The sequence below is a fragment of the Pseudophryne corroboree genome, chromosome 2 (genome assembly GCF_028390025.1).
Source record: "Pseudophryne corroboree isolate aPseCor3 chromosome 2, aPseCor3.hap2, whole genome shotgun sequence".
In the NCBI taxonomy this organism is placed as follows: Eukaryota; Metazoa; Chordata; class Amphibia; order Anura; family Myobatrachidae; genus Pseudophryne; species Pseudophryne corroboree.
This window is the reverse complement of record NC_086445.1, coordinates 769,260,530-769,285,830: the sequence shown is the minus strand read 5'-3', so window position 1 is coordinate 769,285,830 and position 25,301 is coordinate 769,260,530. Positions and strand designations below refer to the sequence as shown.

Sequence of the window (25,301 nt, the reverse complement as noted above, 5' to 3'; positions counted from 1 at the left end):
ATCACTAGCACAACAGCAGATTTAAGATAGGGATTGATTGCCAACCATCATTTAATGTGTGACAAATATAAAGCACTACGAAGTATACCCTTACCGATTAAACAGCAATTACACTTATGTTAGTTATGTGTTAGCTATGTAAGATAACATATGATTGTGTCTCTATTTATAGAAGATATTTGTCTCAACAGTGATGCGCACACTGGGGGTCATTCCGAGTTGTTCGCTCGCAAGCTGCTTTTAGCAGCTTTGCACACGCTAAGCCGCCGCCTACTGGGAGTGAATCTTAGCTTATCAAAAATGCGAACGAAAGATTCGCAATAATGCGAAAAGACTTCTCTGTGCAGTTTCTGAGTAGCTCGAGACTCTGCCAGTGCGATCAGTTCAGTGCTTGTCGTTCCTGCTTTGACGTCACAAACACACCCAGCGTTCGCCCAGACACTCCTCCGTTTCTCCAGCCACTCCCGCGTTTTTCCCAGAAACGGTAGCGTTTTTTCACACACTCCCATAAAACGGCCAGTTTCCGCCCAGAAACACCCACTTCCTGTCAATCACATTACAATCACCAGAACGAAGAAAAAACCTTGCAATGCCGTGAGTAAAATTCCTAACTGCATAGCAAATTTACTTGGCGCAGTCGCACTGCGGACATTGAGCATGCACATTAGCGACTAATCGCTCCGTTGCGAGAAAAAAATAACGAGCGAACAACTCGGAATTACCCCCACTGTTAATATTGAAAGAAACAAATTAAGAACGCAGCTCAGTACTAGGTAGTGGAATTAGCTATCTCACGGTTCAACCTTATATGGATACAATTGTTTCCATTAGTAGACTAAGTAACAGAATATTGTAACAAAAAATGGATACATAACACTTGAGAGAGTGAAGAATTGATATTTGCAGTGGCTGAATTTTTATTTCACATTGTTATAATCACATCTCCTTTTTTTTTCACTTGCACAATATTTTCGCAGAAAGTTTTAGAACATTATTAAATAAAAGTTATATTTTAACGTTTGTGGTCAGATATTAAATGATATCTGACTTCTAGTTCATTGTCATAAAGTCCGAGGGTGCCCTGTATATGGAATACTTCTGTCTTTTGGTCTCTCTATGCAATGAATGTTCACAAGCAGTAGACATAACTCCCCTGACTGTGTGCTTTGTTTGTTAGGTGATACCATCTGGAAAGTCCATTACATTTCGCCAAAGTTCAGTCCAGGAGAAGGTGCATGTTACAAGACGAAGATCTGTCAATGTTCTGGTGATAACGTCATCTACCATGTGCCACCATTACTTTTTAATCTCTCCAATGATCCTTCAGAGAACAATCCTCTTCCCAGTGACTTACCGCTATATAATGAAGTACTGCAGACCATAGAGCAGGCCGTCGCACACCATAACTCAACGCTGTATCCTGTGCCGCAGCAATTATATGGCATAAACAATATGTGGAATCCCAGGCTACAACTGTGTTGTGGAACCTTTCCACTCTGTTGGTGCAATAAAAACAAGAAGAATTAATCACATATAAACATGAATGTGGTTTAGGGATGGCCATCGGTAGGGTGTACATCGATGGTTGCCATCGATGATACCATCAACGATAACCATCAATGGTACACAAACCATCTATGGTGAACCATTGATGGTTTTCACCACTCGATGGCCACCACTGAAAGGTGGTTGCTGGTCCGCAGACCAATGAAAATCTAGGGGTGGGAATTAGCGGGGGCAGAGTTATGCTCCATGTCCCGACGACACCTAAAAAAAAAAAAAAGTATTTGGTTATACCTTTCCATCGATGGAGGGAAACCATCTGGTTCTCCCCCATCGATGGCAAAAGTATTCTACATCAGCAATACCCATCAATGATTTTGAATCATCGATGGCCGATGGCCATCCCTAATGAGATGTAACAATGACAAATAATGTAGTTTGTGCTTGTTTTTTTATTTGACAGATCGGTAGTAAAATCCACTGTTAGCACTATTAAAATAAACTCGACTGTATTCTTCTTGTGTACTACATTCTGTCATCTATTTTCTCACTGAAGTCACTACACAATTTGGTCTTTCAATATTACACAGTATAAATGTATTAAGCATATGGGGGGTAGATTTATCAAAGCTTGGAGAGAGAGAAAGCACTACTCAGGTATCTCAGGACGGTTGTGTCTATGTTACCTCCGTGCTCAGTGCCTACCATCTCAGGACTAATGACCATCTATACTGGCTGCTGGGATAAGCCCATCCTGTCACAGATATTATTTCAATCAAATCAATACTGCAATGTAAAAAATAAAAATCTTTTGAGACTGTTAGAAAGTAAATAAAAATTATTATGTATAACATGTTAAAGAACACCTTAAATTAAAAATAATGTTTGAATTAATATTATTAATTATAGAATTACAGTCAAGAAAGAACCTCCATTCTCAGCCCTGCTGAGCCCTTGTCAGAACAATTCAAGATGAATCTGAGGTTGGGATGTGATTAACGGGCAAAGAATGGTGGATCCTTACTAGGAAGAATTCAATAAAATCTGCATAAAGAAATGGTAGGGGCATGCTAATCACCATACTATCACTCATAGGCCTGCGCACAGGGACCCCCGCACGCAGGGCCGACTGTCTGACTTTTGTCCTGGGTAGAGCCGGCTTTAGGCATAGGCAAACTAGGCACATGCCTAGGGCATTAGGTATGCTTAGGGGCACAAGCAGCTTCTGCTGATTAAAATGATTTGCAGCATGCCTATGTTCTGTGTGACTGCGGCTGTATCTGCATACGAAATGCTACATTTCAGTGTATTCCTGGAAATCACTGTAATGTAGCATTTCGTATGTAGATACAGCTGCAGTCATACACAGAATATAGACATGCTGCATATCATTTTAATCATCAGAAGCTGCTTGTGCATCCTAGCCACAAAGTAATGCAAATAAAATGCATTTTCATAAACAAAAGGTGCCCGACGTTAGCAGAGCTGCCGGCTGACTCATGCCAGACATCTCCTGCAGAACTAGTGGCGGTGCTAGGGGGCACCAGCCAAAATCTTGCCTAGGCCATCAAATTAGTTAGGGCCGGCTCTGGTCCTGTGCCCAGGTGGCAGCAGAGTACATGTGAGGCCAGTAGCAGCGGCAGTCTGTAATGTATTAGTATCAGACAGGGCAGGGAGCGCTGCGCTGTAGTGTGTGACAGGCTCGACGGTGGCATTTAAAATGCAGCGCCGGTCTCCAGCCAATCAGAGCACTCGTAGCGGCTGAGAATCGGGAGCAGCGGCTCCTGATTGGCTGTCGGACTGCAGCTTCTGATTGGCTGCGGCCGGTGCTACATTTGAATTTTTGCTCGCCGACGAGCCTCTCACTCTCACTGCCCTGTCTGATTACTGACTGCCGCTGTTCCTGGTCTCACTGTCCGCCGGCTCACATGTAGGTGAGAGGCTTCCAGTGAAAGGAGGGGGGAGAGGGTGGATTATGAGAGACACAAATCGAGGTGCAGGCTGATAGGCTGAGAGAGAGTGAAAGGGGAGTAGCAGGCTGAAAGGCACGGAGGTAAGGGGGGGCAGGTTGAGAGGCACAGAGTGAAGGGAGGCCAGCTGAGGCACAGAGGGAAGGGGGGCAGGCTGATAGGCACAGAGGGCTGGGGTAGCCAGCTGAGAGGCACAGAGTGGGGCAGAGGGGGGTCAAGCTCAGAGGCACAGAATGAAGGATGGCAGGCTGAGCGGCACAGAGGGAAGTTGGTGGGGGCAGGCTGAGAGACACAGAGGGCTGGGGTAGCCAGCTGAGAGGCACAGAGTAAAGGAGCGGTGGGGGCCAGGCTAAGAGGCACAGTGGCAAGGAGGACAGGCTAAGAGGCACAGAGGGAAGAGGTAGCCTGCTGAGAGGCACAGAGTGATAAAGGGAGCAGGTTGAGAGGCACAGAGGGAAGGGATAGCCAGCTGAGAAGCACAGAGGGAAGGGGAAGGGGGGGGGGTGCAGGCTGGGAGACACTAATACCACTTTTACACCAAAATTCCAGGTCTGACCCAGGACTTGAACACGGTTCCAGGCCGGGTCAGACTCGGGACTCCCCCCATTTATACCGCAGTTTACACTGCACCCGGGTGCAGTGTCTTGTGGGCGGGCGCTTAGAGATGATGTCATCTCCAAGCACCGGGAAACACTGCAGACCGTTACTCCGGAGCGTCTCACCAGGGGTAAGCCCATCAATCTGGAAGCTGCTGTGGTGCCCCCAGCCTCCGGCGCTTCCAGGCACCAGACTTGGCGCTGCTGTCTGCATAGACAGCATGTGCCATGTCCCCAGCCGCTGCATGGCAACCAGCATGGCGTCGCTGTCCTCCCGTCTGCTGGACACTGCGGTACGGGAGGTTTTCCATGCTCTAAATGGGTGCTGGGTCGGCCGATCCGGCTTACCCATTTACACCTCCTACCCGGGTGCAACCCTGTGTACAAGCTGGGTTGGATTCCCGGTAAAGTGGACATGGGGTTTAGGAGAAGGACCCTTTTACATCGCCTGCAGTCCCGGGATTTTGTGCGCTCCCGTGCAAAAATCCCGGGATATTTCAGGTGGTGTAAAAATAGATATTAGTGAATGATGGGAGGCTGAGAGGCACAGAGTGAAGGGGGAGCTGACTGAGAGGCACAGAGTGAAAGGAGAGCCAGGCAGTGCTTTTTCTTGTTTATAATGCACCCAGTGCAATGGGAGTGGACAGGGCAAAGCAAACAGTGGGCACCCCAATGCGCTTACACAGCTTGTCTCCTCCTAAAAATGAACATGGGGGCAGGCTGAGAGACACAGAGTGAAGGGTGGGAGGCTGAGAGGCACAGAGTGAAGAGGGCAGGCTGAGATACACAAAGTGAGGGGGATGGTGAGAGATGCAGATGGGAGATGGTGTAGCAGAGATACACAGGCATGAGATTATGGTATTGCTGAGAGACGCGGGGTGGGTGATGCTGTGGCTGAGAGATGCGGGGCAGGGGGGAGATGATGGTGTGGCTGAGGGACGTGGGGAGGAGATGATGGTGTGGCATTACTCATTTGGTAACGATAAATGATTTTACTGTAAAGCTGCTTAATGATATACTGCAAATGTCACACTTAAGTTTGTACTTTATTCACGGCAAAGACTGACACAAAAACAGCCTGATGCATAAGATGTGTTTGCATTCTGCTGTGTTTCCTACCTTTGCTAAGATCTTGCTTTTTCAATGTTGTTGTTTTTTTTAAATGTGGATCTGGATTTTTCAGTGTACGGTATTTTATGCGGTCCTGGCTATATAAATATCTTTATGTGGAACTTGCTATTTCAATGTATTTCATGCGGATCTGTCAATGTATGTATGTGTGTGTGTGTGTGTGTGTGTGTGTGTGTGTATGTGTATATATATATATATATATATATATATATCACACAATGCAATAAACCCGGCACTCCACCTTTCTAATAGCTGGATTGGGTACCCTCACAAATGATAATGTATTGAAGCAGAGATGCGGCCCTCACAAACTCTTGTAAAGGACTCAGACACCAGCAGTGTAAGCTTTTCAACGATTCAACCCTATATGGATTTTTGTCAGGAACATATATAATTATAATTATTTCTCATACGTCCTAGTGGATACTGGGGTCTTGTACTTTAGTACCATGGGGTATAGATTGGGTCCACTGGAGCCTGGCACTTTAAAAACCTTTAGTGTGTGCATGTGTGTGCTGGCTCCTCCCTTCTATGCCCCTCCTACCAGACTCAGTTTAGAAAAATGTGCCCAAGGAGCCGGGTGCACTTCTTTGGAGCTCCAGAGATTTTTCTTCCTTTTTATTTTAGTTTATTATTTTCAGGTAGCTTTGGTTGGCAACCAGACTACCTGCTTTGTGGGACTTAGAGGGGGGACCGAACCAACCTCTTGGGGGTTAATGGTTCGTAATCCCAGCTGACAGGACACTGAGCTCCTGAGGTGCTGATCACACATCGTTAGTATGTGTGCCCAATCCAGCAGCTAGCCGCCACCCTCTAACAGATGCAGAAGATTGTCATGTGCGGTGAGTGTTACACCGGGGCCCAATGCCATTTTGGCGGCAACTCGCGCGGCGGTCAAGGGGCCACCGTGGACAATACTGGCAAAGGGCAGATGCCCCTCAGTGCTCACTGTCACAAAAAGGCTTTGTGTGTACTCTTCTGCATAATTCTGATGTATTTCTAATATAGCCAGTATAAACTGTTAATCAGGGACCGCGTGCCATTACAGGGGGTGGGGCTTCCCGGAGTTGGACCTGAGGCGGGGAGGCGCCATTTTCCTGCTGCTGTGGATCAAGGCTGCATACACGCTGCATACACGCTGCTCCTCCAGAGCCCCACTCTGCTAAAGGACTCTGTACTGGTACCAGGGGGTCATAGACAGGGGGAACACGCCAGCGGCAGCGCCGCTGCACTACTATCAGGTCATACACTTAGTTACACTTTGTACTGCGGTGTTTTCTGTGTGCTGGTGTCCGCTCCTCGGTGTCACTCCAGGGGCTAGCTAGGGTCTGTGTAGAGGTGTTTGTTCAGTGGGCTGCACTGTTTTACATTTGTGAAGGATGTCTGTGGACATGGTAATGTGTACTGCCTGTAACTCAACCCCGTCTTCAGCAGGGTCACTCGTGTGACCAATGTTCCTTATCTCCATAAAGACATGGTTCATAGGCACCTGACTGGCTGGATAGCTTTACAAGCATGATTCAAAATGTTAATTCAGAATTAGCTGCAGCTAAATGGGAGAAACAGGTGTTGAAACATTCTATTGATTGTGTGGCCAAGGCAGCAGACACCAAGAAGGCTTCTCAGCCCCATCTAGTGGTTTCACATAAACACTCACTGCCACAGGTGCTCCAGTCTGATTCTGATCAGCCTGATGTAGATAATGATGATGATAATATGGATGAGGACAGCTCTTGGGCTCCAGGGACGGAGGCCCTCATCTTCGCTGTGAGAGACGCTCTTCACATACCAGATCAGGAGTCAGAGCCAGATGAAGAGTTGTATTTTAACATTAGACCAAAGACCTCAGCAACTTCTATTGTGTCTAAAAAGTTAAACAGGAGCCGGACCATGGTTTTTAGCAGCCCTAAGCTTTCTTATTTTATTTTTATAGTCCTACTATTTTTTCTTGAGTGATTTTTCTAAACAGTGTCTTATATGTACCCTAGAAAGAGTCGCTCCAACAACCATCCGCCGGGTCGCGACAACGCTTACCCTCGAGTACAGTGCTGTTTCGGTCTGTGTCGGATATACTAGCAGGTCCAGCAGACGTTACCAGGCTGTGGCTGGAGCATGGGGAGAAGGTAAGGCATCGGTTCCACTTAGTAAAAGGAATACGGACACAGCTGCACTGTTTTGGGACTACCAAACAGTCGCTGACGTGGCTGCCACCTCGGGTGCACCAGAACTAGGCCTTAGGGATCAGAGGCTCCAGGAATAGTATGAGGCCGTAATCCCTAGGGTTGATGTCAGCAATGGGGAGTCAGACGTTCTCCTATTCGCCCCTCCCCCCAGTTCATGACCAGTTTCCTCCAAGTCTCCCGCCATGAACTGTTTCCCGTTTCTGTCTCAGACGCTGTACACGAAGGGAACCCAGTCCCAGCATAGGCGGCTGTGTGACGGGTGCGTTTATGTTCACTGAGCGTCTGTGTTCACTATAGGTTCCTGGAGCAGCCGTGTACACTAATAGCGTCTGGATCCACTCAGCGTTCGCTGACGTATTGATAGGTCCTGGAAGCGAGGTGAGTCTCCCTGTATCCCACTCTACTGAGTATGGGTAATACAGCACTAAGTCTCTATCTACCTTTTTGAGTACGAATAGTTAGATAAGTGCCTATTGCATATGAATCTGTATACTATTACTGTTGGGTTTTTTTTGCTATGCTTCTGAATATGTTTAAACATGATCCAGTAATATGTTCTCCTACATATAGTTGTAGTTGATGTGCTTATATTGCTTATTATACTAATGTATAACATGTGACTGACTGCTAGTGTGATTGCTGACTTTACTATATATTCTGACAGTATTTTTCTATTCCGATCCTCAATGTTGGTGCATGGGTAGGGTCGGATTGTAGGTCACTTTAAAAAGCTTTGTTAAAGTTCAAATTAGTAAAAGTAATAATAATTGAGAGTTCTCAGTTGTGATGATATTCAGCATATAGAATTTATTATAAAAGAAGGAACCACACCCAATATTCTGCTCAGAGGAGTGTGGACAATATTCTGCGCAGAGGAGTGTGGACCAAGACAGTAGTGGACCAAGACAGAATTTATCGTGAGCCTGTGTCTTCATAACACTGACTTTACATATTTATAACATTATACAATCATTCATAGCTTATTTACAAACAAGGCTTACATATAGATTAAATCACGGAGTTACATTGGTTGATTGATGACCAAGAAGGGGAAATACCAAATATGGTCAGATTAGCTAATTAAAGAGAGTGGTATTATCCACAAGATGGCAGACTTGTCCATGAATCTTGAATCTCCTATACATAACAATTAGGTTCTCTAATAGGCTTCGTTGTCATATAGGTCATTCTTGTTCATAATAACGTGTTGTTGTCCAAAGTGAAGGTTCATCTGATATTCAATAATATGTCCTTCTTGTAATGCCACAAAGTCTCGTATAATATTATTGAGCACTCGTTATCTACACAAAAGGCCTTGCTACCAGTCACGTAAACACCTAACCAAATGATGCTCAAATGTTTAAATAAGACACTGTTTAAAGGGAACGTAGTACAGTATTAAGAATCATAGCATAATTAATGAGACAATACAGATATATTTGATTTCTCTTATGTGCTAGAGGATGCTGGGGTCCACAATAGTACCATGGGGTATAGACGGGTCCACTAGGAGCCATTGGCACTTTAAGAGTTTGAGAGTGTAGGCTTGCTCCTCCCTCTATGCCCCTCCTACCAGACTCAGTTTAGAAAATGTGCCCAGAGGAGCCGGTTACAGCTTGGGGAACTCTCCAGAGTTTCTCTAGTAAAGTTATTTTTTTATGTTTATTATTTTACAGGGAGGCTGCTGGCAACAGCCTCCATGCTTCGTGGGACTAAGGGGGGGGGGGGGGGGGAGTAGTGTCCTCCCTGCGGGGTCTGAGCCACTATCTCCGCTGACAGGACACTGAGCTCTTGAGGGGATTGAATGTTCCCCGCCACAGGGGATCGCTCACCCCGGCAGCATGCTGCCACCCCATTACAGAGCCAGAAGATCAGTGGCGAGTTAGTCACCAGCCCCCCTGGCAAGCGGGGATCCGGTGTGAAGATGGCAGCAACAGGGTATGGAGCGCAGTACTAACTGCGCTCCGGGGCTCAGCGGTACATAGTGGGGCGCCCTGAGCCAGCGCCTACACCCTACACTGACCTCCAAGCCTGTCTGGGTCCCAGGATCACTGCCAGCATAATTCCTCAGGCCAGTATAATTTCCAGAAGAGCGGGAAGACAGCGCCATTAATGGGGCAGAGCTTCTCCTCAGAGCGTACCCAGCAGCATTCAGCGCCATTTTCCTGCCTGCAGAAGTGCTGTCAGTGAGAGCTGTACCTCGAATTCAACTCCAGCTATCTCTTACAGTACCAGGGGGTTCTAGAAGGAGAGGAGGCTATGTACAGACTGTGTTACCTATTGTGTGTAGGTTGGCTCCAATCTCTGTGTCTCCCTTGAGTTTCTTGGGGGTGAAAATCTGTCTCTCCTCCCGTGTGTGTGTGTGTGAGAGAGAGAGAGAGAGAGAGAGAGAGAGAGAGAGTGTGTGTGTGTGTGTGTGTGTGTGTGTGTGTGTGTGTGTGTGTGTGTGTGTGTGTGTATAGTGTGTCCATGGTCTCCATTAAGCTATGTCCAGGGACTCTGTGTCATATGCTGCAGATGATATGTTCTCTCAGGATGATCCCATTCCATGTAATCAGGATTGCACTGTTTTAGCACAGATACCAGCAAGGGAGCCTGAATGGTTATCCTCTATTACATCTATGATTTCTCAGATTTCTACTAGGGTTGCACAGAATGAATCTGCAATTTAGGTTTTACAGACCTCTATGGCAGTCTGGACCGGTTCTGTTACCTCAGGGCCCCCCACTGTATGTTCCCACAAACGTGCTCTTGCACAGATTATGCAAGATGACACGCAGAGGCAGAACTCTGGGAGGCAACGGAGTCATCTGCCGCCGGGCTCCTGCTCTGAAGGGGGGCACCTCTCCTCCCATTCTGTGACACCATTGAATTAAGTTAATTGATAGCTGCCGCTGTCTTTTCAGTGTCCAACTTCCTCACTGGTCCCTGCACCTTACAAATCACACCCTCTTTATTATACTGAATATACACATTTTACATGCGTCACACCCAGGATTGGAAACCACAACCTATTACACTGGAAGCAGACACCTTACTGATGGAGCTGTTTACTCCTGTATAAGAAATATGAGAATTATAACTATATGAAGATACTTCTCTGACAATTACATGTAACTTCATATAGTTAGAATTCTCATGCTTCCTCTACAGGAGCAAATACATTTTAAATAAAAGACAATTAAATGTATAAATACAGTATATACATTTTTTTCATAACACTACACATACACACACAGACACACTTAGTTATCTTAATATAGGAAATAGGGGGGCACCAATATTTATCTTGCCTCCGGGCAACTGGGACGAACTTACGCCACTGATGACACGGATACCAATTCTGACACTGCAGATGGTGGCGGGGATGTGTTGCGGGCGGGTGGGGGGGCGGCATCTCTTGCAAAAGGGGTGCAGTTGATGATAGAGACCATTTCAGATGTGTTGAATATTACTGCTACAACACCTGAGCAGGTTGAGGAGGCTTACTTCACTGACAATAAGAGAGCCTTGTTAATCTTCCCTGCGTCAAAGGAATTAAATGCTATATTTGAGAAAGCATGGGAAAACCCAGAGAAAAAATTCCAGATCCCTAGAAGGGTTCTGGTGGTTTTCCCCTTCCCTGAAGAGGATAGGAAAAAATTGGAAAACCCGCCCATAGTTGACGCATCTGTATCCAGACTCTCCAAAAAGGTAGTTTTACCTGTTTCAAGTAGAGATGAGCGGGTTCGGTTTCTCTGAATCCGAACCCGCACGAACTTCATGTTTTTTTTCACGGGTCCGAGCGACTCGGATCTTCCCGCCTTGCTCGGTTAACCCGAGCGCGCCCGAACGTCATCATGACGCTGTCGGATTCTCGCGAGGCTCGGATTCTATCGCGAGACTCGGATTCTATATAAGGAGCCGCGCGTCGCCGCCATTTTCACACGTGCATTGAGATTGATAGGGAGAGGACGTGGCTGGCGTCCTCTCCATTTAGATTAGGGTTGAGAGAGAGAGAGAGAGATTGACCTGAGGCTGTGATACTGTAGAAGAGAGTGCAGAGTTTAGTGACTGACGACCACAGTGACCACCAGACAGTGCAGTTGTTTGTTTTATTTAATATATCCGTTCTCTGCCTGAAAAAAACGATACACACAGTGACTCAGTCACATACCATATCTGTGTGCACTGCTCAGCCCAGTGTGCTGCATCAATGTATATATATATCTGACTGTGCTCAGCTCACACAGCTTATAATTGTGGGGGAGACTGGGGAGCACTGCAGTGCCAGTTATAGGTTATAGCAGGAGCCAGGAGTACATAATATTATATTAAAATTAAACAGTGCACACTTTTGCTGCAGGAGTGCCACTGCCAGTGTGACTAGTGACCAGTGACCTGACCACCAGTATATATAATATTAGTAGTATACTATCTCTTTATCAACCAGTCTATATTAGCAGCAGACACAGTACAGTGCGGTAGTTCACGGCTGTGGCTACCTCTGTGTCGGCACTCGGCAGCCCGTCCATAATTGTATATACCACCTAACCGTGGTTTTTTTTTCTTTCTTTATAGTCATACTAGTTACGAGTATACTATCTCTTTATCAACCAGTCTATATTAGCAGCAGACACAGTACAGTGCGGTAGTTCACGGCTGTGGCTACCTCTGTGTCGGCACTCGGCAGCCCGTCCATAATTGTATATACCACCTAACCGTGGTTTTTTTTTCTTTCTTTATACATACATACTAGTTACGAGTATACTATCTCTTTATCAACCAGTCTATATTAGCAGCAGACACAGTACAGTGCGGTAGTTCACGGCTGTGGCTACCTCTGTGTCGGCACTCGGCAGCCCGTCCATAATTGTATATACCACCTAACCGTGGTTTTTTTTTCTTTCTTTATACATACATACTAGTTACGAGTATACTATCTCTTTATCAACCAGTCTATATATTAGCAGCAGACACAGTACAGTGCGGTAGTTCACGGCTGTGGCTACCTCTGTGTCGGCACTCGGCAGCCCGTCCATAATTGTATATACCACCTAACCGTGGTTTTTTTTTCTTTCTTTATAGTCATACTAGTTACGAGTATACTATCTCTTTATCAACCAGTCTATATTAGCAGCAGACACAGTACAGTGCGGTAGTTCACGGCTGTGGCTACCTCTGTGTCGGCACTCGGCAGCCCGTCCATAATTGTATATACCACCTAACCGTGGTTTTTTTTTCTTTCTTTATACATACATACTAGTTACGAGTATACTATCTCTTTATCAACCAGTCTATATTAGCAGCAGACACAGTACAGTGCGGTAGTTCACGGCTGTGGCTACCTCTGTGTCGGCACTCGGCAGCCCGTCCATAATTGTATATACCACCTAACCGTGGTTTTTTTTTCTTTCTTTATTCATACATACTAGTTACGAGTATACTATCTCTTTATCAACCAGTCTATATTAGCAGCAGACACAGTACAGTGCGGTAGTTCACGGCTGTGGCTACCTCTGTGTCTGCACTCGGCAGGCAGTCCGTCCATAATTGTATACCACCTAACCGTGTTTTTTTTTTCTTTCTTCTTTATACATACATAGTTACATAGACATCTCTTTATCAACCAGTCTATATTAGCAGCAGACACAGTACAGTACGGTAGTTCACGGCTGTGGCTACCTCTGTGTCTGCACTCGGCAGGCAGTCCATAATTGTATACTAGTATCCATCTCCATTGTTTACCTGAGGTGCCTTTTAGTTGTGCCTATTAAAATATGGAGAACAAAAATGTTGAGGTTCCAAAATTAGGGAAAGATCAAGATCCACTTCCACCTCGTGCTGAAGCTGCTGCCACTAGTCATGGCCGAGACGATGAAATGCCAGCAACGTCGTCTGCCAAGGCCGATGCCCAATGTCATAGTACAGAGCATGTCAAATCCAAAACACCAAATATCAGAAAAAAAAGGACTCCAAAACCTAAAATAAAATTGTCGGAGGAGAAGCGTAAACTTGCCAATATGCCATTTACGACACGGAGTGGCAAGGAACGGCTGAGGCCCTGGCCTATGTTCATGGCTAGTGGTTCAGCTTCACATGAGGATGGAAGCACTCAGCCTCTCGCTAGAAAAATGAAAAGACTCAAGCTGGCAAAAGCAGCACAGCAAAGAACTGTGCATTCTTCGAAATCCCAAATCCACAAGGAGAGTCCAATTGTGTCGGTTGCGATGCCTGACCTTCCCAACACTGGACGTGAAGAGCATGCGCCTTCCACCATTTGCACGCCCCCTGCAAGTGCTGGAAGGAGCACCCGCAGTCCAGTTCCTGATAGTCAGATTGAAGATGTCAGTGTTGAAGTACACCAGGATGAGGAGGATATGGGTGTTGCTGGCGCTGGGGAGGAAATTGACCAGGAGGATTCTGATGGTGAGGTGGTTTGTTTAAGTCAGGCACCCGGGGAGACACCTGTTGTCCGTGGGAGGAATATGGCCGTTGACATGCCAGGTGAAAATACCAAAAAAATCAGCTCTTCGGTGTGGAGGTATTTCACCAGAAATGCGGACAACAGGTGTCAAGCCGTGTGTTCCCTTTGTCAAGCTGTAATAAGTAGGGGTAAGGACGTTAACCACCTCGGAACATCCTCCCTTATACGTCACCTGCAGCGCATTCATAATAAGTCAGTGACAAGTTCAAAAACTTTGGGTGACAGCGGAAGCAGTCCACTGACCAGTAAATCCCTTCCTCTTGTAACCAAGCTCACGCAAACCACCCCACCAACTCCCTCAGTGTCAATTTCCTCCTTCCCCAGGAATGCCAATAGTCCTGCAGGCCATGTCACTGGCAATTCTGACGAGTCCTCTCCTGCCTGGGATTCCTCCGATGCATCCTTGCGTGTAACGCCTACTGCTGCTGGCGCTGCTGTTGTTGCCGCTGGGAGTCGATGGTCATCCCAGAGGGGAAGTCGTAAGCCCACTTGTACTACTTCCAGTAAGCAATTGACTGTTCAACAGTCCTTTGCGAGGAAGATGAAATATCACAGCAGTCATCCTACTGCAAAGCGGATAACTGAGGCCTTGGCATCCTGGGTGGTGAGAAACGTGGTTCCGGTATCCATCATTACTGCAGAGCCAACTAGAGACTTGTTGGAGGTACTGTGTCCCCGGTACCAAATACCATCTAGGTTCCATTTCTCTAGGCAGGCGATACCGAAAATGTACACAGACCTCAAAAAAAGAGTCACCAGTGTCCTAAAAAATGCAGCTGTACCCAATGTCCACTTAACCACGGACATGTGGACAAGTGGAGCAGGGCAGGGTCAGGACTATATGACTGTGACAGCCCACTGGGTAGATGTATGGACTCCCGCCGCAAGAACAGCAGCGGCGGCACCAGTAGCAGCATCTCGCAAACGCCAACTCTTTCCTAGGCAGGCTACGCTTTGTATCACCGGTTTCCAGAATACGCACACAGCTGAAAACCTCTTACGGCAACTGAGGAAGATCATCGCGGAATGGCTTACCCCAATTGGACTCTCCTGTGGATTTGTGGCATCGGACAACGCCAGCAATATTGTGTGTGCATTAAATATGGGCAAATTCCAGCACGTCCCATGTTTTGCACATACCTTGAATTTGGTGGTGCAGAATTTTTTAAAAAACGACAGGGGCGTGCAAGAGATGCTGTCGGTGGCCAGAAGAATTGCGGGACACTTTCGGCGTATAGGCACCACGTACAGAAGACTGGAGCACCACCAAAAACTACTGAACCTGCCCTGCCATCATCTGAAGCAAGAAGTGGTAACGAGGTGGAATTCAACCCTCTATATGCTTCAGAGGTTGGAGGAGCAGCAAAAGGCCATTCAAGCCTATACAATTGAGCACGATATAGTAGGTGGAATGCACCTGTCTCAAGCGCAGTGGAGAATGATTTCAACGTTGTGCAAGGTTCTGATGCCCTTTGAACTTGCCACACGTGAAGTCAGTTCAGACACTGCCAGCCTGAGTCAGGTCATTCCCCTCATCAGGCTTTTGCAGAAGAAGCTGGAGACATTGAAGGAGGAGCTAACACGGAGCGATTCCGCTAGGCATGTGGGACTTGTGGATGGAGCCCTTAATTCGCTTAACAAGGATTCACGGGTGGTCAATCTGTTGAAATCAGAGCACTACATTTTGGCCACCGTGCTCGATCCTAGATTTAAAGCCTACCTTGGATCTCTCTTTCCGGCAGACACAAGTCTGCTGGGGTTGAAAGACCTGCTGGTGACAAAATTGTCAAGTCAAGCGGAACGCGACCTGTCAACATCTCCTCCTTCACATTCTCCCGCAACTGGGGGTGCGAGGAAAAGGCTCAGAATTCCGAGCCCACCCGCTGGCGGTGATGCAGGGCAGTCTGGAGCGACTGCTGATGCTGACATCTGGTCCGGACTGAAGGACCTGACAACGATTACGGACATGTCGTCTACTGTCACTGCATATGATTCTCTCAACATTGATAGAATGGTGGAGGATTATATGAGTGACCGCATCCAAGTAGGCACGTCACACAGTCCGTACTTATACTGGCAGGAAAAAGAGGCAATTTGGAGGCCCTTGCACAAACTGGCTTTATTCTACCTAAGTTGCCCTCCCACAAGTGTGTACTCCGAAAGAGTGTTTAGTGCCGCCGCTCACCTTGTCAGCAATCGGCGTACGAGGTTACATCCAGAAAATGTGGAGAAGATGATGTTCATTAAAATTAATTATAATCAATTCCTCCGCGGAGACATTGACCAGCAGCAATTGCCTCCACAAAGTACACAGGGAGCTGAGATGGTGGATTCCAGTGGGGACGAATTGATAATCTGTGAGGAGGGGGATGTACACGGTGATATATCGGAGGGTGATGATGAGGTGGACATCTTGCCTCTGTAGAGCCAGTTTGTGCAAGGAGAGATTAATTGCTTCTTTTTTTGGGGGGGTCCAAACCAACCCGTCATATCAGTCACAGTCGTGTGGCAGACCCTGTCACTGAAATGATGGGTTGGTTAAAGTGTGCATGTCCTGTTTTGTTTATACAACATAAGGGTGGGTGGGAGGGCCCAAGGACAATTCCATCTTGCACCTCTTTTTTCTTTTCTTTTTCTTTGCATCATGTGCTGATTGGGGAGGGTTTTTTGGAAGGGACATCCTGCGTGACACTGCAGTGCCACTCCTAAATGGGCCCGGTGTTTGTGTCGGCCACTAGGGTCGCTAATCTTACTCACACAGTCAGCTACCTCATTGCGCCTCTTTTTTTCTTTGCGTCATGTGCTGTTTGGGGAGGGTTTTTTGGAAGGGACATCCTGCGTGACACTGCAGTGCCACTCCTAGATGGGCCCGGTGTTTGTGTCGGCCACTAGGGTCGCTAATCTTACTCACACAGCTACCTCATTGCGCCTCTTTTTTTCTTTGCGTCATGTGCTGTTTGGGGAGGGTTTTTTGGAAGGGACATCCTGCGTGACACTGCAGTGCCACTCCTAGATGGGCCCGGTGTTTGTGTCGGCCACTAGGGTCGCTAATCTTACTCACACAGCTACCTCATTGCGCCTCTTTTTTTCTTTGCGTCATGTGCTGTTTGGGGAGGGTTTTTTGGAAGGGCCATCCTGCGTGACACTGCAGTGCCACTCCTAGATGGGCCCGGTGTTTGTGTCGGCCACTAGGGTCGCTAATCTTACTCACACAGCTACCTCATTGCGCCTCTTTTTTTCTTTGCGTCATGTGCTGTTTGGGGAGGGTTTTTTGGAAGGGACATCCTGCGTGACACTGCAGTGCCACTCCTAGATGGGCCCGGTGTTTGTGTCGGCCACTAGGGTCGCTTATCTTACTCACACAGCGACCTCGGTGCAAATTTTAGGACTAAAAATAATATTGTGAGGTGTGAGGTATTCAGAATAGACTGAAAATGAGTGTAAATTATGGTTTTTGAGGTTAATAATACTTTGGGATCAAAATGACCCCCAAATTCTATGATTTAAGCTGTTTTTTAGTGTTTTTTGAAAAAAACACCCGAATCCAAAACACACCCGAATCCGACAAAAAAAATTCGGTGAGGTTTTGCCAAAACGCGTTCGAACCCAAAACACGGCCGCGGAACCGAACCCAAAACCAAAACACAAAACCCGAAAAATTTCAGGCGCTCATCTCTAGTTTCAAGATCTACTGCCTTGAAAGAGCCGGGTGATCGCAAAATTGATACTTCGCTCAAATCTATATACACAGCTTCAGGGGCGATACTACGTCCCACTATTGCCAGTGCATGGATTTCCAAAGCTATAGTAAAGTGGTCAGGCACGTTACTTGAGGATTTGGATACAATGGATAAAAGTGACGTTGAATTGTTTTTACGTAACATTCAGGATTCTGCAGGATTTATGGTGGAATCCATGAAAGACCTGGGTTCCATGGCTACAGGGATATCTTCCATGTCTGTCTCAGCTCGTAGGGAACTTTGGCTGCGCAAGTGGTCTGCCGACGCAGAATCCAGGAGAGGTGTGGAGACCCTACCCTACACAGGTCAGGCTCTCTATGGGGAACGCGTTAGATGCGTGGATTTCCACAGCTACAGCGGGTAAGTCTCCTTTTCTTCCCTCAGCTGCACCTGCCACAAAGAAACCCTTTCCTTCAGCTGCATCATAGTCCTTTCGGACTGCCAAGCCAAGAAAGGGCAAACCGTCCAACATCTTCTTTAGGGGAGGTCGGCCAAAATCCAAGAAACCTGCTGCTGCGGGTTCCCTGGAACAGAAACCTGCTTCAGGTACGCCAAAGTCCTCAGCATGACGGTGGACTGCGCGAGACTCAGGCTTTTCAGTCATGTCTGGGTGTTGTCCGGCCTGGATCCCTGGGTGCAAGATATTGTGTCCCAGGGGTACAGGCTGGAATTTAAAGATCTCCCTCCTCACCAATTCTTCAAATCAGGCTTGCCAGCTTTGCTGGCAGACAGGGCTATCCTACAGGAAGCCATCCAGAAGTTGGTGGAGGCACAGGTAATTGTACCAGTCCCACCCCATATGCAAAACAAAGGTTACTATTCTAACCTTTTTTTAGTGGTACAGAAACTGGATGGTTCGGTCAGACCCATTCTGAATTTAAAATTGCTAAACCCCATTCTGAGGGAGTTCAAGTTCAAAATGGAGTCTCTAAGGGCAGTGATATCAGGTTTGGAAGAGGGGAATTCCTGGTATCCCTGGATATCAAGGATGCGTACGTCCATATTTTCCGATTTGGACGCCGCATCAAACTTATCTCTGATTCGCACTGTTGGACTGTCATTTTTAATTCCAGGCCCTGCCATTCGGCCTCTCCACAGCACCGAGGGTATTCACCAAGGTGATGGCAGAGATGATGGTTCTCCTCCGCAGACAGGGGGCGAACATAATTCCTTATCTGGACGATCTGCTGATAAAGGCATCAACCAAGGAGAAGCTATTACAGTCCATTGTACTCACGACCCATCTACTCAGAGAACACGGTTGGATCCTGAATCTTCGAAAATCACATTTGGAACCAACCAGGAGGTTGTCCTTTCTGGGAATGAATCTCGACAGGGAAGTGCAGAGGGTGTTTCTTCCAGAGGAAAAAGCGTTGATGATACAAACAATGGACCGGGATGTCCTGAAGCCAGCCCGGGTGTCAGTTCATCAGTGCATTCGCCTTCTGGGGAAGATGGTGGCCTCTTACGAGGCTCTGCAGTACGGGAGGTTTCATGCTCGGTCCTTCCAGCTGGATCTCCTGGACAAGCGGTCGGGATCTCATCTACACATGCACCAGAGAATACGTATGTCTCCAAAGGCCAGGATTTCACTCCTCTGGTGGCTACAATTACCTCATCTTCTGGAGGGCCGCAGGTTCGGGATTCAGGACTGGATCCTTCTGACCACTGATGCAAGTTTTCGGGGCTGGGGCGCAGTCACCCAAGGGGAAACCTTCCAAGGAAGGTGGTCAAGTCTGGAAGCCGGCCTGCCGATAAACATTCTGGAACTAAGACCATCTACAACGGCCTTCTAAGAAATTGGGCCATTCAAGTGCAGTCGGACAATGTAACGACAGTGGCTTACATAAACCGACAGGGCGGAACAAAGAGCAGAGCTGCAATGTCAGAGGTAACAAGAATCATCCTCTGGGCAGAGAAACACGAATTGGCGCTGTCAGCAATCTTCATTCCGGGAGTAGACAACTGGGAAGCGGACTTTCTCAGCAGACACGATCTCCATCCACGGGAGTGGGGTATCCATCCGGAGATGTTCAAGAGGATAACAGATCTTTGGGATGTACCCCAAATAGACATGATGGCTTCTCGTCATATTGTTCCAGGTCGAGGGACCCACAAGCGGGATCCGGTCTGAAGATCGACAGTGTCTAGGTCGACAATGTTTAGGTCGACCACTATAGGTCGACAGTCACTAGGTCGACATGGATGGAAGGTCGACAGGGTTTCTAGGTCGACATGTGCTAGGTCGACAGGTCTAAATGTCGACATGAGTTTTTCAAAAAATTTTTATTTTCATTTTTTCATACTTAACGATCCACGTGGACTACGATTGGAAAGGTTAAGTGTGCCGAGCGAAGCGAAGGCACCATGCCCGAAGCATGGCGAGCGAAGCGAGCCATGCGAGGTGCACTAATTTGGGATCCCGGTCACTTGACGAAGAAAATGACACCAAAGAAAAAAAAAATCCTCATGTCGACCTTTAGACCTGTCGACCTAGCACATGTCGACCTAGAAACCCTGTCGACCTTCCATCCATGTCGACCTAGTGACTGTCGACCTATAGTGGTCGACCTAAACATTGTCGACCTAGACACTGTCGATAAAACGAACCACACCCCCCACAAGCAGTGGCGGTGGACACCTTAGTGACTCCGTGGGTGTTCCAGTCGGTGTACGTGTTTCCAACACTTCCACTCATTCCAAGAGTTCTAAAGCTCATAAGGAGATCAAGGGTTCAAGCGATCCTCATTGCTGCAGACTGGCCAAGAAGGACTTGGTACGCGGATCTTCTGGATCTACTGCTAGAAGAGCCAAGGCCTCTTCCTCTTTGGGAGGACCTGCTACAGCAAAGGCCGTTTGCCTATCAAGACTTACCACGGCTACGTTTGATGGCATGGAGGTTGAACGCCAGATTCTAGCTTGTAAGGGCATTCCGAACAAGGTTATTCCTACCCTGATACAGGCTTGGAAAGGAGTAACGTCTAAACATTACCATCGTATTTGGAAAAATTATGTATCTTGGTGTGAGTCCAAGCAGTTTCCTACAGTGGAGTTTCAACTGGGACGGTTTCTCCTCTTCCTGCAAGCAGGTGTGGATATGGGCCTGAGGTTAGGATACGTGAAGGTCCAGATTTCAGCTCTATCCATTTTCTTCTAGAAACAATTGGCTGCCCTCCCTGAGGTTCAGACTTTTTTGAAGGGAGTTTCTGCACATCCAACCTCCCTTTGTACCACCTGCGGCGCCCTGGGATCTTGATGTGGTGTTGCAGTTCCTCCAGTAGGACTGGTTTGAACCTCTACAGGAGGTTGAGGTCAAGTTTCTCACATGGAAGGCGGTCCCTTTGTTGGCCGTAGCTTCTGCTAGATGTGTGTTGGAGTTGGTGGCTTTGTCATGTATAAGCCCATACTTGATCTTCCATGAAGATAGAGCTGAGCTTCGGACACTTCAGCAGTTTCTTCGGAAGGTTGGGTCGGCATTTCATATTATCCAACCTATTGTGGTACCAGTTGCAACTGACTACTCAATTTCATCAAAGTCATTAGATGTTGTAAGGGCTCTCAAAATCTATGTGAGGAGAACTGCTCATCACAGAAAATAGTACTCTGTTTGTCCTGTGTGATCCCAAGAATATTGTGTGTCCTGCTTCTAAGCAGACAAATCTCTCACTGGATCAGGTTCACTATCCAGCATGCGTATTCTACGGCAGGCTTGCAGTGTCCTACGTCTGTTAAGGCCCATTCTACTCAAAAGGTGGGTTCTTCCTGGCCTCAGCATTACAACTCTGCCGAGCAGCTACTTGGTCTGGGTCGAATACATTTGCAAAGTTCTACAAGTTCAATACTTTGGACTCTGAGGACCTTAAGTTTGGTCAATAGGTTCTGCAGGAGCCCCCGTGCTCTCCCTCCCGTTCTAGGAGCTTTGGTACATCCCCATGGTACTAATGTGGACCCCAGCATCCTCTAGGATGTAATAGAAAATAGGATTTTAATTACCTATCAGTAAATCCTTTTCTCGTAGTCCGTAGAGGATGCTGGGCGCCCGCCCAGTGCTTCGTGATCCTGCAGTGGTTATTTAGTTCAGTACTGCTTAGTTCTGGGTAAGTACTGTTTTGTTACTTGGTAAGTAATCCTGTTCAGCCGTTGCTGATGTTTCAAGCTAGTTAGCTTGGGTTGCCTTGTGTGTGAACTGTTGTGAATCTCGCCACTATCTATGTATAATCCTTCTCTCAAAGATGTCAGTCTCCTCGGGCACAGTTTCTAGACTGCAGTATGGTAGGAGGGACATAGAAGGAGGAGACAGCCTACACTCTCAAACTCTTAAAGTGCCAGTGGCTTTTAGTGGACCTGTCTATACCCCATGGTACTAATGTGGACGATCATGTGACCAAGCTCTCGGAGCGAAACGCGCGTCACTTCCGGTTCCGGTGCCCGAACTTCCGGTCGTACGGACCGTGGCCGCCGGCGCCTCACTCCTCGGCTCTTGTCATGTCCCTTGGCTCACGGATATCGTCCCGAGGTTGGGTAAGACACCCACCGGCCACAGGCCGGAAAACGGGTCCCCTCACTCAGCCGTAGCTCTTTCCATCTTTCAGCCCTAGGACTCACCACGTACTTCCCAGCTAGCAGGGGACGTGGTGGAAGTTTTATTTAGATTTTGATATATTTACACCATTTATGGCTCTGCATGTCCTATACTACTTTTGATATATGATCTTAATGCAAGGGTGGTTAAAGAGGAACCTGCACACAAGGGACTGAGGCACTTATAAAGCAATTTATCTCAGAATTTAATATTGGATAATATACTGAACCCTATCATTTGATATTGACACACTGCTTTACTCCCAAATATTTTGTGGTTATTGCCAGACCTTCTTTTCTTTGTTACCTCATTTCTAATTGTTCAAAATATCCCCTGCGGTACCCACTGCCTGCTATAATTATGTTATAATGTATAGGTAGCAGAGAGATCCACAGCATTCAAACTGTATAGGATTGAAAATACTGCTTTGCTTCCAAACAATTTTGGCTATTACTGGGCCCCCTTTTTTGCCCAGACTATCGCCCTATTTCACAGTGTTTAAAGCATTTTTCTGTGGTACCTGTTGCCTGTTACAATTATGCTATGAATGTATGGGAAGCAGAGAGATCTTTAGCATTAATTTAATATTGCTGCTCATTTAAATTTAAATTTGGTGTATCCATTTATGGGAGAATACGCAATCTTCAGTAAATGTAATGATAAATGATATCTTGCGGCTACCATTTCTCTTTTTATAGATTGTTATTTGATAGATTTATCAGCAATAATCTGGTAGTCTGATTTTTTGACCGCACAAAACCCAATATTTATTCTGTGATTCATACCTTGGGTCCCAATACAATCGGAAAACGGTGCACTCAGGAGACAGATTTACCTACGGTCAGACAGCACTGAGTATGCCCTAACTCATCTGATCTTGGAAGCCAAGCACTGCAGGGCCTGGTCAGTACCTGGATGGGGAACCACCAGGGAATACTAGGTACTGTAGGTATTTTACTCTCCAACGCATAATATAATTTTGGGACCCACAGCAGGAACTTGACTTCAGGTTCCTGCACTCATTTACTACATTAGACCCGAGGTAGTGACCTCATTCGACTAAAATCTCTATTATAGAGAATACAAGTAGAGTTTATTATTTCATTGAATGGGGGATCACTTATTTTCGCTCACTTACACCATTATTTCGCCTATAATCCAGTACATTAGTACTTGTGGACAATAATGTTCCTTAATTGTAGATGCTTGCTCTCGTTTCTTCTTTTTTAAGTATATAATAATAAAAGTTATATTTTAATAATTTCATTATTTCAATAATTTTTCAAGTGTGCCATGGAAAAGGCATATAGTTGCTTTTTGTCCTTTTTTCTTCTTTAAAGGACTATACCCGTTGTTTTAATTACCTACCAGTAAATCCTTTTCTCGTAGTCCATAGAGGATGCTGGGCGCCTACCCAGCGCTTCGTGATCCTGCAGTGGTTATTTAGTTCAGTACTGCTTAGTTCTGGGTAAGTACTGTTTTGTTACTCGGTAAGTAATCCTGTTCAGCCGTTGCTTATGTTTCAAGCTAGTTAGCTTGGGTTGCCTTGTGTGTGAACTGCTGTGAATCTCACCACTATCTATGTATAATCCTTCTCTCAAAGATGTCCATCTCCTCGGGCACAGTTTCTAGACTGGAGTATGGTAGGAGGGGCATAGACGGAGGAGCCAGCCTACATTCTCAAACTCTTTAAGTGCCAGTGGCTTTTAGTGGACCCATCTATACCCCATGGTACTAATGTGGACCCCAGCATCCTCTACGGACTACGAGAAAAGAATTTACCGGTAGGTAATTAAAATCCTATTTTAATCTTGTACAATAAATTTCAGGTCTTTGCCGCAAATGACGTAACATTGAGGAGGTGCCTAGATGACTAACATTCCTACCTCTACTTAATTTGGCTTCACAAATGGAGTAGATGTTTTCATACACATTTTCATGATTCGGGTAAAAAAAATAAAAAAATCCCACACCCAAGGAGGTGGCTTTTTTGGTTTTATGCCCAGGCATCGCAATGGCTTTCTTTTTATCATGGTCAACAACTGCAGCCACCGCTGGCTGACTTTCACAAACATCAACATCCTCACTTTCAGGTAGTACACACATATCCCCCTCATCCTGTTCTACTTCCACACACGAATCCTCAATTTGTATTATGTCCTCCTCATCAGATTCATCACCATCTTTTCTTGTACTGCTCCCCACATGTTCAGAAATGGTGGAAGGAGGTATAAGAGGCTTCTCTATGAGGACAGTGTGAGAAATGTCACCGGACGTGGACATTCCTAAACATTCCTCAAGAATGTCTGATGGTTCTGATTTTGAATGCGCAGTTTGTCTTACTGCCTCTGCAGCCAATTTGCCTTTTTTATTTTTAATTTTTACCACTCTAATATTAAATGATTTTACATATCCTGGCCTAAGCCCTCTATGCCCCTGGGCACCTGCCTTAGCGGATTATGTTGACGGACTTGCATTGTCAATGTCATGGCTAGTGGCAGCAGCTTCAGTATTAGTAGTAGCCTCCATTTCTATCAACACAAAGTCGGAATGACCTTCACCGACACCGTTGCAGAAATGAGTTGGAAATATATATAATAAATAATTACACGCTGCGGTTGACTTCACCGACAGTGTTGCAGAAATGAGTCAGAAATGTATATAATAATAATTACACACTGCGGTTGACTTCACCAATAGCATTGCACAATACGTGTATGAGTAGGAAATATACTGCAGTCTGACTGGCAGTGTCACAGTACCTATGAAAATAAAATAAAAATTGTATTGTACACTAGGGTACAGCACAACCAAAACAAAAAATATATATTTTTTATAATTATAATTTTAGGCTCTTTGTTTTTAGCTTTTATTTAAATTGGGATGGAGCCCCTGGATGGACAGATAGATCACCCCTTTCAGATACAAGGGAGCCAGGGACTGATACAGACCTTGCAGGTTTTGGGTTTGGATCTGTATTTTTTTTGAGAGGAAAAAAAAAAATCATAAAAACAGCTAAAATCACAGAATTTTGGTCTGTTTTTGTTCCGCCAGTATTATTAACCTCAATAACATTAATTTCCAGTCTATTCTGAACACCTCTCGCTCACAATATTGTTTTTTCCAGTTT

The 25,301-nt window shown here is 46.2% G+C and overlaps 1 protein-coding gene and 1 pseudogene across 4 annotated transcripts in view; both read left to right on the top strand.

The window, feature by feature from the left end:
• Positions 1-2,020, top strand: part of LOC135047996 (arylsulfatase H-like) — a 450,445-nt gene extending 448,425 nt beyond the window's left edge. For 3 of the 4 annotated variants that reach the window (XM_063955491.1, XM_063955492.1, XM_063955493.1), the window contains one exon: positions 1,178-2,020. In XM_063955491.1, the coding sequence (XP_063811561.1) occupies positions 1,178-1,527 (350 nt within the window). In that variant the 3' untranslated portion in view covers positions 1,528-2,020. The remainder of the gene's footprint in view (positions 1-1,177) is intronic. The other variant, XM_063955494.1, reaches the window with a different exon arrangement.
• Positions 2,021-23,004: 20,984 nt separating this feature from the next.
• Positions 23,005-23,123, top strand: LOC135052367 (5S ribosomal RNA; annotated as a pseudogene).
• The last annotated feature ends 2,178 nt before the right edge of the window (positions 23,124-25,301 follow it).